The sequence below is a fragment of the Acinonyx jubatus genome, chromosome B3, assembly GCF_027475565.1.
Source record: "Acinonyx jubatus isolate Ajub_Pintada_27869175 chromosome B3, VMU_Ajub_asm_v1.0, whole genome shotgun sequence".
Classification (NCBI taxonomy): Eukaryota; Metazoa; Chordata; class Mammalia; order Carnivora; family Felidae; genus Acinonyx; species Acinonyx jubatus.
In genome coordinates this window covers 41429233-41443379 of record NC_069386.1, presented here as the reverse complement: position 1 = coordinate 41443379, position 14147 = coordinate 41429233, and the positions used below count along the sequence as shown (strand labels likewise).

Sequence of the window (14147 nt, the reverse complement as noted above, 5' to 3'; positions counted from 1 at the left end):
TGGTTGGTTTTGGGTTTTTTTGCCCTCCTGAGCCATCCTGCGCATTCTCCTTACTTACTTTTGGTAATACGGGCCTAAACACTAAGGATGCATTAGGCTGTGAGACCAGAAACTTCCGTGCAGGACAGGCTCCAGGGTTGAGTGACCTAGCAGCTTCATGCCTTTGGTCTACACCCACTTTCTTGTGCTTCTCCCATCTTCCAGTCAAAGAGTCAGCTTCACACAACACAGACTGGGTGCCCTTAGGCTCATAAGATGGCTACCAGCAGCACACGGGGCTGCCTTCATCCTTGTTCATGACCCATAGAAAAGCTTCTTTAGGCTTTCTTAGGCGCAGAGAGGTTTCGTTCCTAGAAGCCTACAGAAGACTCCTGCCACCATCGGCCCATGTATCCTTAAACCCTCACTGATGAGATTACCCTCACCACCGTGCACTAAGGAGCCCCTGAGAATGCTACATTTGCATTGCCAGGCCGTCGTCCCCTACAGGCTCATGTAGGAGCACAGACAGTCTGAGCTGTGGTTTCCTCCTCCGTTTCCAGGCTGCATACCTGGTGGGCATCTCTGATCCAAACAGCCAGGCGGGCCACCAGGGCCTTGTGGACCCCATCCAGTTTGCCAGGGCCAACCAGGCCATCCAGATGGCATGCCAGAACCTGGTGGACCCCGGCAGCAGCCCGTCACAGGTAACCACGGGGTGTGGGTGCGAGGTCTGTGAGTTCTTAAGCTGTCCTAGGTGGGTAGGAGACTGTGAGAAACGAGTAAAGAATACTGTTCTCTCGGAGCTCGCAAAGTCAGGTAAACTCAGCCCTGCCAATAACAACTCAGGAACGTGAGGGGGTAGGGGGATATTGCAAAATGTGGTGAGTGTGCCAGTGTGTCAGTGCTTTGAAACGAGGTACTGGAGGCAGGAGGAGTGAAGTAATCACTGAGAGAGTCATCAGGAGTCTCATGATTTCATTCCGGTCAGAGGACGTAGGTGGAGTGCTCGTTCTGTGCTCAGCACTAGGGGTCAACACGAGGACCTGATCCCCTCTGCCCTGGCACCTACTCTTCTGGATAAAGTTTGGAAGATGGGATGGCCGGGGTGTGATGACAGCACCAGGGATGCACGGGGGAACAGGGGATGAACTCGGAGGGGCTGTCAAGGTTCATTTCACAGAGACGGTGGTACTGAGCCAGAATCCAAATCCAAAGTACACTAAGGACCCACAGAGGCATTTTAGAACTAGACCATATGTGCAACACTCCTTACTCAAGTGTCATGGAGTCCTGTTCACTTACTCAAGCTGCGTGTGCTGAAGAAACAAGGCCTGGCCTGTAGGGCCCCCGAGCCAGCCTGAGAGTCCCACAGCCACTGTGAACCCTGAGACAGGCCTAGTTGAGGCTGGGAAGGACCTACATTCAGGAGGCAATAGAGGGGTCCTCTGACCTATAGCAGGCCTGAGAGCTGGCGTGGAACACATCAGGGCACCTAACCTCCCAACCTGTCTGATAAAGGTCAAAGATGTGTTACCAAACTCAGCCAAGTGGATCGGGTGATTCACAAGAGCCATTGGGGTTGGGGGTGGAGCCTGGAAGATGCCTGGCCCAGACCCCTTAATCGGGTGCCCACAGTCCACCTGTGCATGAAGAAGGAGCTATTACACCTTGATGTTTATTTTCCTCCTCTAGACCTGGGCTCCAGTGTGGTGGCCACACGCTGCTTGTGGCCATTAAGCACTCGCAACGTGGCCAGTCCAAGTTGTGATGGGCTGTAAGTGTAAAATACACACTGGAGCTTGAAACTTGGTATGACAAGATTGTAAAATCTCAAATTCTTAAATCGATTACCTGGTGAAATGAAATGTTGTGCCTCTATCAAGTTAAATAAGCGACCGAAATAAATTTCTCTTGGTTTTCTCTACTTATTTTAATTTTTTTATGTTTATTTTTGAGAGAGACAGAGTGTGAGTGGGGGAGGGGCAGAGAGAGAGGGAGACACAGAATCTGAAGCAGGCTCCAGGCTCTGAGCCATTAGCACAGAGCCCAAATCGGGACTCGAACTCGTGAACTTTGAGATCATGACCTGAGCCGTAGTCAGCACTCAACCAACTGAGCCACCCAGGCACCCTTTTGCTTATTTTAATGAGGCTACTAGAAAATTTAAAATTTCACATGTCATTCACACTCTACTCGTGTTGGGCAGCACTGGCCTAGATCCTGGACCATTTGCCTCTTGGCTGGCCAAGGGTCATGAATCATAGCTGCCTGCATCTCCTTTAAGACTCTCTGGAGTCCAGCCCTCTCCCAGTAAGGAAGCATCACTTCCTTTCCTTTTGTTCGTTCTCTCTTGCTTAGTAGTTCTTGTCCCCTGCTTTCTTGGAGTGACTTGGGGGCGGTGGAGCTAGACGCACATGTTGGAGTTACACAGATATGGGAGCTGAAGAGGAATCCAGGGCTCCAGACCAGGGTGGACTCCTTGGCACTGAGCATGGGATGCCCCAACCCAGCTCCACACTTTTGCAGGTTCTGTCCGCGGCCACAATCGTCGCCAAGCACACCTCGGCCCTGTGCAACGCCTGTCGTATCGCCTCATCCAAGACAGCCAACCCAGTGGCCAAGAGGCACTTTGTCCAGTCAGCCAAGGAAGTCGCCAACAGCACTGCCAACCTGGTGAAGACCATCAAGGTAGGTTTCGGAGCTGAGACCTTCGTGACCCCTGTGTCACCTGTTGCCGACGGAAAAGATCTTTGCAGGATTTAAGATCTTTGTCCCCTAAGGCTTGTGTCTAGTGAAGCTTCACTCCTGATTCAAATCACTAAGGAGGAGTCCTTTACTAATGGAGATACTTATCATGAAAAACCAACAGCCTTGGTCTCAACTAACCTTCTTGGATAATGGGGGAGGGCGTCTCCAAATTCTGTACACGGGAAGCTTAGGGGCAGAAATCGGGAAGAGGTTGGCCGTGAGACATTTGTTGGCACTATGCTTGAGTAGCAAATACCTTGGGTTTACTCAAACAGTAAACTAATGTAGGGTGGTTTTGAGCTCATTTGCTGCAGGGAATTTCTGGTACAGGGTCTGCCATTTTTGGTACATCTATTGGGACCTAGAGAGAAGGTGGAGGGGAGAAGGCAATGGGAGATTGTGGGAAGTCACTTTAAAAATTCAGTTTAATCTATCCTTTGATCCCTATTCTGTTTAAAGTTGTTTAAATGCTTGAAATGGAGTACTTGATTTTTAAAATAGAACGCCCCATGTTTCTGTCAAGTTCATCTTTGTGTTAAAGGCCATGGACTGGCTGGGGGAGGGGCAGGGGCCCTTGTGAGGAAGGAATTGCAGCGGCTGGCCTATAGTATTTATAGGTGGGTGATAAAGTCACAAATCCTGTCTGCCCCGAGCGGGGACCAAGCTGCAGCTGGCAGCTGACCTTGTGGGGAAAAGAACCACAGCTGAACAGCAGACCACAGGCAAAGAGCCCAGGACCTCGCCCCCTACATCCAAACCTCCAAAGGTGGCTGTTGTGGAAGGTGAGCAACCCCCATAGGAGGTTGGGGAAGCCACTGGAGGCTTAATATTTACTTAAAGATTGTCACATTCATTGAGGGAGGGTCACCTGCTTTGTTGTTGGACAAGCGTGGGAGTAATGGGACTTTCCCCTGTCCTCTCCAGAGGATAGGGTACCACACCCCTCATTTTCCTAGCACTTCTCAGAGCCACTTTAATAACGTGGAGAAGTCCATCCACAAGCTGAGCCAGCCAGAAGCAAAGGGGAGAACACACAGCAAGCTGGCGGGGGAGAGCAGGGGGCACTTAGCCCTGTCAGCAGTTTCTTAGCTGTCTAAACAAAGAGCCTGCGTCAAAGGAAAGCCTGCCTATTTGAAGACAATAATGAGATAGGTTGGAAACAAATTAAAGCCATGACCAGGTGCCCCTGGGATCCGGGCGGCAGCTTACCTTAATTACCATCATAGTTCATAGAAACTAAGAAAGCTTACATTTTTAGCTGCTTGCTTTGTACAAAGCCTGTTTCAAGTGTTTTGTGTGCATTACTCATCAGTTCATACAAATCCCCTGTGCTTGTCACCCCCATTTTACAATCAGGACACTAGGAGCTAGCAGGTTAAGTGACTTACCCAAGGTGACCCAGCCAGTAAGTGGCAGATGGGAATTGCAGCCCAGACCCGGAGCCCCTGCTCTTTCCGCTCTCGGTCCTGCTCTCACCCCAGCATCCTGTTCAAATCCAGCCTAACCTGGGAAGAAACACCTTGGTGTGTTTACACTCCTTATGTGCAAATTGGGGATGGCAGGATGAAAGACAGCAATAGAGTTGAAGGGAGTGACATCATCAGTGGTTGCTGTATGATTAACTGACTTCAGTTAAGCTTGGCCATTTTCTGATCATTAGAAAACAGACTATATTTAGACGGACCACGGGAGGGAAAAAAGGGAGGAAACTGTTCTGTAGAAATTCCTGGGAACCTTTCTTTTCTGTCTCCTCCTGGTATTAAGTCCTGACCTATCTCTGTATAAAGCATCTCTGCTAAGATCTCCTGTTCTTTTCAGAATCCCCTCACAGTGTCCAACCCTCTTTGCAATTCCCGGCGGCAAATGAGCTCTTGTGATGGCCTGAAAGATAGGCCTGTGCAGGAACATCAGAGGAGGGTACGGCGGGATCGTTAGGTGGGGAAGACGAAGGCCTCGCCTCTGTGACCTCCCTGGGATCCAGTAGCAGTGCACAAGGAACAGAAATGAACCTAATGCCCCTCAACTGGCTGAAATGTGCTTGGTTTTGCAATTCCCCCTGGGGGGACGGGGCAGGATTGGCCAGGGACAATGAGCCTTGTTTTCAATTTACTCAGAGGAAAATGGTCATGGTCATTTCACTGCAGCGCACCACACTATATACTGAATGTGCATTTCCTATTTTAAGGAAGGGTTAAGAATCCTGTCAGACAGCAAAAAAAAAAAAAAAAAAAAAAAAAAAAGAATATTTAATTCCCTAAAAGTTTAAGACAGCTGCCCTGGTAGCTGCATTTTGCTCTGTTTTAGGCCTCCTAGTGCTTCTCTTTTTCTTCTCACCATGACAATGTGGCCAACCCGAAATCCCAGTTGCCGCACCTCTATAGGCACAAAGAAAGGAGGGGGACCCAGCCAGACAGACACTGAAGACCAGGGAACAGACCTTTGTGGTGGGTTGTCAGCACCCCAAGAATGTGTGCCCCCGAGAATCTTAAACTGCTACCAAGGGCGTTCTTTAAAATCCCAAAGCTTGGCTCAGCAAGAATACATTATCCACACCCTCCTCCCTGGCAGGTTGCTCTAAATGCCAGACACGTTAGAAGCACACAGACCCCCTCCCCACGGTCGCTTTCTTTCCACTGGTCACCCCACAGAGGTCAGCTGCTTTTCTTTCTTCATTCAGCTCATTACCTAGTCTTAAATCACAGATGTGGAATGGAATGCTGTTTTAAATGTGCAGTCGCTCAGGTTTCGGTGCCAGGTGGAAGTTGTACGACAGCTTTTACTCTTCTGAGAAGTGAAAACGTGGCCTTGAGTCTGACAGCGGAGTTGAAGATCAGGTTTTGCGATGAAGCATTTCCAGAATGTACCAAAGATGCCCCGTCAAGCTCTCGTTAATCGATGTTGATGTTGTTGCTCATCTTTATGTTTGGATTGGTAAAGTAGGTTGCGTTGTGTTTCGTTTCGTTTCGTTTTGTTTTCGGAAGAAAAAGGGAAAAACTTCGCAGGTTTCTCTTCCTCCTTATTGCCTTTGTCCAAGGTCAGGAGAGAAGGGAGGCAGGGGTCACAGGCTGTCATTTGAGGCCTGAGCCTGGATAGTGTGCCAGTCTCTGGGTGTTGGTTTTATCATCTAGAACGTTAGGGATTTGTGATTAAGGTCCCAAATATTTAAGGTCTTAAGGTCCCTCCCAACCCCCTCAAGTCCGTGAATGTTTGATTCCAGTACACGTGCAGAAATTAGGTCTCCCAGACTCCTGTGAGATTTTGCTAAGAGAACATTCAGAGGAGCTGGCCCAGGGGTCAAGAATGTCCTTGTCCCAATGGGGCCTAGGCATTTGGCTCGGTGACTTCACCCCCTTCATTGTTGTGATTGGGGTACTAGACATTCTGTGACATGGAATGTCTACACGAAAACTGTCACGTCTGCTTAAAATTTCACCAGTGAGCAGATTTGCATATTCAGGTTACTTGCGTGGCTCAGCCAACCCCAGAGTGGAAGAGGCACTCAGAAATGACATAATATCTGTGTAAACCATCCTCTCTGACGCTAAGTGCTACCTCCAGCGGAAATAACTTTTCCTTTTTTTTTTTAATGTTTTATTTATTTTGAGAGAGTCCGAGTGGGGGAGGGGCAGAGGGAGAGCGAGGAGGACAGAGCATCTGAAGAAGCCTGCTCAGCGCTGACAGCTGTGAGCCCAGTGTGGGGCTCCAACGCATGAACCACGAGATCATGACCTGAGCCGCAGTCAGACACTCAACCAACTGAGCCACTGAGATGCCCCTAGCTTTTCCTTTTCGAAAATGAAAAAAAAAAGTGGTTGACGTAGCTTGGCCCACCATTCCACATTATTCAAGGTCCTGTCCCATGAATAGCAGTGGGCTGCGTGATGTGTGATTTTAGTGCCCAGGCTCAAAAAATATATGTCCTTTCTTCACCTCTTGGTACAGTTTATGAAACTGCACAATTAGAAAACTGCTTCTTGGGATTTACCTCGGCTAATCATCTTTGCATTTTGAATAACAAGTTCAAGTAAAGAAAGGTTGCTGGCTTGATCAGATGTCTGCCTTCCTAATAGGCTGAGACGATTGTGGGAGGTGGAAAAGGGGTGGGGAAAAGTGTGGGGAGGTAAGAACAGGACGCATGAGCATCACTGAGGGGAGGCTTGGCATCTTCCATTGAGCTAGAAGCCACATCATCCCAGCCAGAGGCGGTGGCATTGGCCACTGGTGTGGCTGGGATTTGAGTTCCTTTGAGACCAAAGACCGCTTCTGCCATCTGCCTGTTACTCTGCTTGCCTGTGCTGGGGCCACTCCTGCCCGGCTCCTGCTGTGTAATACCCGCCCTGCCTCCCAGCGTATCCTCAGATTGCTCTGAAGGCTGGTGGGGCCTGACTCAAGGCGTCAATGGTGTTGATAGTATAACAAGACGAGAGTAACAAGACACCATGCAGGTCACCGGTGCTAAGTCCACATTGACTGAGCACACGAGTGGCAGTTAGAACAGAGGCCATATATGTGAGCCGGAGATGTGAGCAAGCACATAGGGTTGCTCTTGGGTCTGGAAGATTGGCAGAATTGGTGAGGTTAGAATAGGGGTCATTGCCTATGGATGAGCAGAGGCAAGGCATGCGTGGTATTAGTAATGATGGTAAATTAGCAGGGCTCATGGGAATTCCTCTGAAAATGTTAGCATGGTGGATGCATAATTATTGTCCCCAGCAGCCAGGGCTTGATTGGAATGTAGCTGTTATTCAGAAATAGCCTTTATCGCGTACGTGCCTGTCTACTCTTGCCTTCCTGAAAAATAGAAACACTCTCGTCTCAGATCTGGTTTGTTTCATAATGCTGGTGCCTCTGTTTTTTTTGTGCACTAATTGTCCCAATTGGCTTTTATATATTGCTCATCACAGTTGAATTACAAGTTTAATTGGCCATCTAATGGAGAAATTTACGTTCTTCTACAAGTATAACTGCCTTTTCAAAAGTAACCCTTTGCCTAGAAGAAGGGATACTCTCACTGGATCACAGGCTTTCTAACAGTCTTGTTCTTCAGGAGGTAGGGTCTGGGTTTGGAGAACCTCAAATCCAAGTGTTAACCCTTTGTCAGGCAGCCTGTCACGGATCACAAACTACATTCCTGAATTCTTCTCATCTGGGCCATTAATCAGCAGTGTGACTGATGAGTCACTGCCACTGTGTTACCTGCTACTATTTTTTTAAAAAAGCTCTTGAAGCATAAGATGGATAGAAAGAAAACACATATCATAGGTACAGAGTTCAGTGAACTTAAGTTGAATACACGTAGGGAGCTATAGCCAGAGCAAGACATAGAACGTGGCCAGCGTACAGAAGCCCTCTTTGTGCTCCTCAGTCTCATCTGCTGTGAAGGGTCACTTGATTGCTAACACCTTACATTAGTTTAACCTCTTTTGTGCTTGCACAAATGGAATCATACAGTAAGTACATTTTTGCAACTGGCCTCTGTAAATATACCTTAGTGAGATTTGCCGATGTTGTTGGAGGTAGTTCTGGTCCATTCCTTCTCATTGGATTCCATTTTGCTCATTTCAAAATGGCGGATATAGAACCCCTACCTCCATCATTCTCTCAGGGATATTCAGGTAAAAGTTAGAAAAAGTTGAAAGTGCTATACAATGTGAAGTGTTTTTATAACTTGGGAGGGAATAGACTTAGAGTGAAAATGGAGGGAAAGAGCCCAAGGGTTATAGTCTGAAAAGTGGGGAAGAAAATGGTTCAGCTTGAAGGTCATATGAGTGGGAAATTGATGGACTTTGAGGTCAGGTGCCTTCTGAGCTACATACTAAACTTTATTTCTTATAATTGCTAATTGAGTCCCTCTGCTTGATGGTGTGATCTCTCCAATTACTTATTTAGGAATTCCCCTGACATTTTCAGTATTCCCATTAAACCACATTCTTCCAACAGGAGATGATTACAGTGGCCACAAGCGGTTTGTGCATTTCAATGGGCTAATGTCTCTGTGTTTTCTCCCATCAGGCCCTGGATGGGGATTTCTCTGAAGACAACCGCAATAAGTGTCGCATTGCCACCGCACCCTTGATCGAAGCTGTGGAGAACCTGACAGCTTTCGCATCCAACCCTGAGTTTGTCAGCATTCCCGCCCAGATCAGCTCCGAGGTAGGGATCTTAGCAGCAAAGGTAATATTTCAGTCTGTGGCTAGTTTATGTGGCACTCAGTGAGCATGAACAGTTAAGAGCTCCAAAAGCCCTGTCTTGTAGGACATTGTTGTTGTTGTCAATGATGATACATGCCCAGAGTTCATGAAACTCAAGGTATGCACATCTTAAGTGGTAATGCCTTAATTTTATGTATTGAGAAAAATCTCTGTGCCTAAGTTTAGGGCTGATTCTTTCTTGGTATGTGCCACCCTCAAAAGTGATATTTAAGGGCAAACATGGACCCAAGTCCACACCATTCAGGCTCTGTGTGAACTAGTCTTCATGGTTTCCTAACCTCTGTGTCACTTTCTGAAGAACCCAGGTAGTGACTTGGGAAAGAAGGGACCTTCCAGGACCCAACTTGTTCACTTAATCTGTGCACCCTGCCCTCTGACCCTTCTGCTGTTTGCTCTCAGGGCTCCCAGGCACAGGAACCCATCCTGGTCTCAGCCAAGACCATGCTGGAGAGCTCATCATACCTCATTCGCACTGCACGCTCACTGGCCATCAACCCCAAAGACCCGCCTACCTGGTCTGTGCTAGCCGGACATTCCCACACCGTGTCTGACTCTATCAAGAGTCTCATCACATCTATCAGGTTAGTTTCTACTCTAGAAATTGCTAGGGGCCTGCATCTGAACAGGGCAGAAAGTAGATAAATCCAATGGGACTTGGGTTTCATAGCAATGTACCTGATCATTATCATCATCTTTTCGTGTATCTCTTTGGGACCAGTGGTAGCACTGGGCACAATAGCTAACTTAAACAGTTATTGTATGTCAGATCTGAACATTTTACCTGTATTACCGTATTTCATCATCATAACCTTGAAAGGTAAACACTGCCATTGTCCACATTTTACTGATGAGAGAATTCAGGCAGAAAGGACTTAGGGAGTATTTTCACAGTCACCCCCAGGCCTGATGGTTCTAGTCCCAGGGCTAGCCATTGTACTACATTGTCTATACCTAGGAGCTTAGGCAGAGAACACCACTATGTATTTAGCAGGATTTGAGGTTACCTTATTTGGCTAAAGAGGCAAAAAGAATATTCCAGGTCCCACAGTAACTCTGGACATCTCTGAACTCCTTGGCAATAGAATGAACCTGAAAAATCCCCAGAGTCAATATAACATCTCTAAGTTGGCCACATACCCCATAGCATGGAATGCATCCTTTTCCTTTGGTTATACTTTGTTTTTCGATTGCTTTTGAAATTCAGCACCATGGTTCTCTTAATGCCTCACAAAGTACAATCCACTAAATATTTGAACTCCTACCACAGGACTTTGTAAATAGTATACAACATAGAGAGTATAGTACGTTTACAGTGGAAATCACACTGACCTTTTTATAATACAAAGGTTTTTATTTATAATATTATTTATAGTATTAATTTATAAATATTCACGTAAGCCAGTGAAGTCCAAATTGTTGGATTAGCAGTTGTCTGTCACCAGCCTGAAATGAAGAACAGCATCCTATCCTTCTCACTAGAAACAGAGTTAGCACAGGTGTTAAATTAAGAAATGCATGGGCTATGCAGAGAGGCCTTCCCAAGCAAGAGTCAAGGATTCACTCCTTTTTTTTTTTTTTTTAATTTTTTAATGTTTATTTTTGAGAGACAGACAGGGCTTGAGTAGGGGAGGGGTAGAGAGAGGAAGACAGAGACTCTGAGGCAGGCTCCAGGCTCCTAGCTGTCAGCACAGAGCCCGACGTGGGGCTTGAACTCACATACCGAGAGATCATGACCTGAGCCAAAGTCAACGCTTAACTGACTGAGCCACCCAGGTGCCCTGAGGATTCACTCCTTAAATAAAGCAATCAAATGTGGTAGAAGGTAGACAGGGCTCCTGCCCCAGCAGTGTTGCTGCAAGTTGTGGGACTTGAACCCCAAGGAACTATTGGACTTGCCCTGTCTCTTCCAGGGACAAGGCCCCTGGACAGAGAGAGTGTGACTACTCCATCGATGGCATCAACCGGTGCATCCGCGACATTGAGCAGGCCTCGCTGGCAGCTGTCAGCCAGAGCTTGGCCACAAGGGATGACATCTCCCTGGAGGTAGGCCGGGGCTCTGTGGCTGGATCCGAGGCCTCTGGGGATGGGGAGTGGGACCAAACGCATTTTTGATGCTGGCATTTCATCACTGAAGCACCTTCCCCTGGAATGAACCTAGGAAGTTTTTGGATGGTTTGGTGAAGGAACACATGTACTGCTGGAGTGGAAATTACAAATAGGGCTGAAATTTGGGGGAAAATGATTAATGTCGGATAAGACTATATCAGTAAGGTGAGGTGACAATATTCGGTTTAACGCATCAGTAGAGCAGGCCAAAGTAGGTAAATTTGGATGTTTCCCTGTCCTGTGTTATCAATGTACTTCTTGACTACCAGGCATATTTAGCATTAAACTCTACACATGTGGTCCTTTTAGAGATCAAGGATTCTGCCCTCAGTTACCCATTATCCCATTGTTGGGATCCTTCTGCCTTTTTTGTGTGTGTATAGCTTTTGTGCTCATTTCTATTATTTCCTTTATGCCTGCAATTTTTTTTTTAATTTAAATTCAAGTTAGTTAACATACAGTGTAGTCTTGGCTTCGGGAATAGAACCCGGTGATTGATCGCAGGGCTTGAAAAAAGCATAGAGGACAGCAGAGAATCTATTGCTACAGAGATCAAGGGACTAAGAAATAGTCATGAGGAGCTAAAAAATGCTATAAATGAGGGGCAAAATAAAATGAAGGTGGCCATAGCACGGATTGAAGAGGCAGAGGAGAGAATAGGTGAATTAGAAGATAAAATGATGGAAAAAGAGGAAGCTGAGAAAAAGAGACATAAAAAAGGAGTATGAGGGGAGAATTAGAGAACTAAGTGATGCAATCAAATAGAACAATATCTGTATCATAGGAATTCCAGAAGAAGAAGAGAGAGAGAAAGGGGCTGAAGGTGTACTTGAACAAATCATAGCTGCGAACTTCCCTGATTTGGGGAAGGAAAAAGGCATTGAAATCCAAGAGGCACAGAGAACTCCCTTCAGACATAACTTGAATCGATCTTCTGCACTACACATCATCGTGAAACTGGCAAAATACAAGGATTAAGAGAAAATTCTGAATGCAGCTAGGGATAAACAGGCTCTAACTTACAAAGGTAGACACGTAAGAATAGTAGCAGACCTGCCTCCTGTAACTTGGAAGGCCAGAAAGAAATGGCAGGAAATCTTCAATGTGATGAACAAAAAAAAATATGCAGGCAAGAATCCTTTATCCAGCAAGTCTGTCATTCAGAAAAGAAGGAGAGATGAAGGCTTTCCCAAACAAACAAAAACTGAAGGAATTCATCACACTAAACCAGCCCTACAAGAGATCCTAAGGGGGAATTCTGTGAGTGAAATGTTGCAAGGACCACAAAGTACCAGAGACATCACTATGAGCATGAAACCTACAGACATCACAGTGACTCTAAACGCCTTTCTATAATAACACTGAATGTAAATGGACTAAATGCTCCAACCAAAAGACATAGGGTATCAGAATGGATTAAAAAAACAAGACCCATGTATTTTCTGTCTACAAGAGACTCATTTTAGACCAGAGGACACCTTGAGATTGAAAGTGAGGGAATGGAGAACCATCTATCATGCTACTGAAAGTCAAAAGAAAGCTGGAGTAGCCATACTTCTATCAAACTAAACTTTAAATTAAAGGCTGTTACAAGAGATGAAGAAGGGCATTATATCATAATTATAAGGTCTCTCCATCAGGAAGAGCTAACAATTATAAATGTCTATGTGCCGAATACGGGAGCCCCCAAATATATAAAACAATCACAAACATAAACAAGCTTATTGACAAGAATGTGGTAATTGCAGGGGACTTTAATACCCTACTTAGAACAATGGATAGATCATCTAGACACAGGATCAATAAAGAAACAAGGGCCCTGAATGATACATTGGTTCAGATGGACTTGACAGATATATTTAGAGCTCTGCATCCCAAAGCAACAGAAGGTACTTTCTTCTCGAGTGCACATGGAACATTCTCCAAGATAGATCACATACTGGGTCACAAAACAGCCCTTCATAAGTATACAAAAATTGAGATCATACCATGCATACTTTCGGACCACAATGCTATAAAGCTTGAAATCAGCCACAGGAAAAAGTCTAGAAAATCTTCAAAAGCATGGAGGTTAAAGAACACCCTACTATAGAATGAATGGGTCAACCAGGCAATTAGAGAAGAAATTTAAAAATATATGGAAACAAATGAAAATGAAAATACAACCATCCAAACTCTTTGGATGCAGCAAAGGCAGTCCTGAGAGGAAAATACATTGCAATCCAGGCCTATCTCAAGAAACAAGAAAAATCCCAAATACAAAATCTAACAGCACACCTAAAGGAAATAGAAGCAGGATGGCAAAGACACCCCAAACCCAGCAGAAGAAGAGAAATAATAAAGATCAGAGCAGAAATAAACACTATAGAATCTAAAAAAACAGTAGAGCATATCAATGAAACCAAGAGTTGGTTTTTTGAAAAAATAAACAAAATTGATAAACCTTTCGCCAGGCTTCTCAAAAAGAAAAGGGAGATGACCCAAATAGATAAAATCATGAATGAAAATGGAATTATTAGAACCAATCCCTCAGAAATACAAGCAATTATCAGGGAATACTATTAAAAATTATATGCCAACAAACTGGACATCCTGGAAGAAATGGACAAATTCCTAAACACCCACACACTCCCAAACTCAAACAGGAAGAAATAGAAAACTTGAACAGATTCATAACAAGCAAAGAAACTGAATCAGTTATCAAAAACCCCCAGCAAATAAGAGTCCAGGACCAGATGGCTTCCCAGGGGAGTTCTACCAGACGTTGAAAGCAGAGATAATACCTATCCTTCTCAAGGTGTTCCAAAAAATAGAAAGGGAAGGAAAACTTCCAGACTCATTCTATGAAGCCAACATTACTTTGATTCCTAAGCCAGACAGAGACCTGACAAAAAAAGAGAACTATAGGCCAATATCCCTGATGAATATGGATGCAAAAATTCTCAACAAGATACTAGCAAATCAAATTCGACAGCATATAAAAAGAATTATTCACCATGGTCAAGTGGGATTCATTCCTGGGCTGCAGGGCTGGTTCAACATTCGCAAATCAATCAGTGTGATACATCACATTAATAAAAGAAAAGAGCCATATGATCC

General features: G+C 45.4%; 1 protein-coding gene across 10 annotated transcripts in view; it reads left to right on the top strand.

Moving 5' to 3' along the window:
* TLN2 (talin 2) overlaps positions 1-14147 on the top strand; it is a 433652-nt gene that overhangs the window by 335012 nt on the left and 84493 nt on the right. For all 10 annotated transcript variants that reach the window (XM_027067412.2, XM_027067414.2, XM_027067413.2 and 7 more), the window contains 5 exons: positions 543-686; positions 2509-2670; positions 8743-8883; positions 9342-9523; positions 10853-10985. In XM_027067412.2, the coding sequence (XP_026923213.1) occupies positions 543-686; positions 2509-2670; positions 8743-8883; positions 9342-9523; positions 10853-10985 (762 nt within the window). The remainder of the gene's footprint in view (positions 1-542; positions 687-2508; positions 2671-8742; positions 8884-9341; positions 9524-10852; positions 10986-14147) is intronic.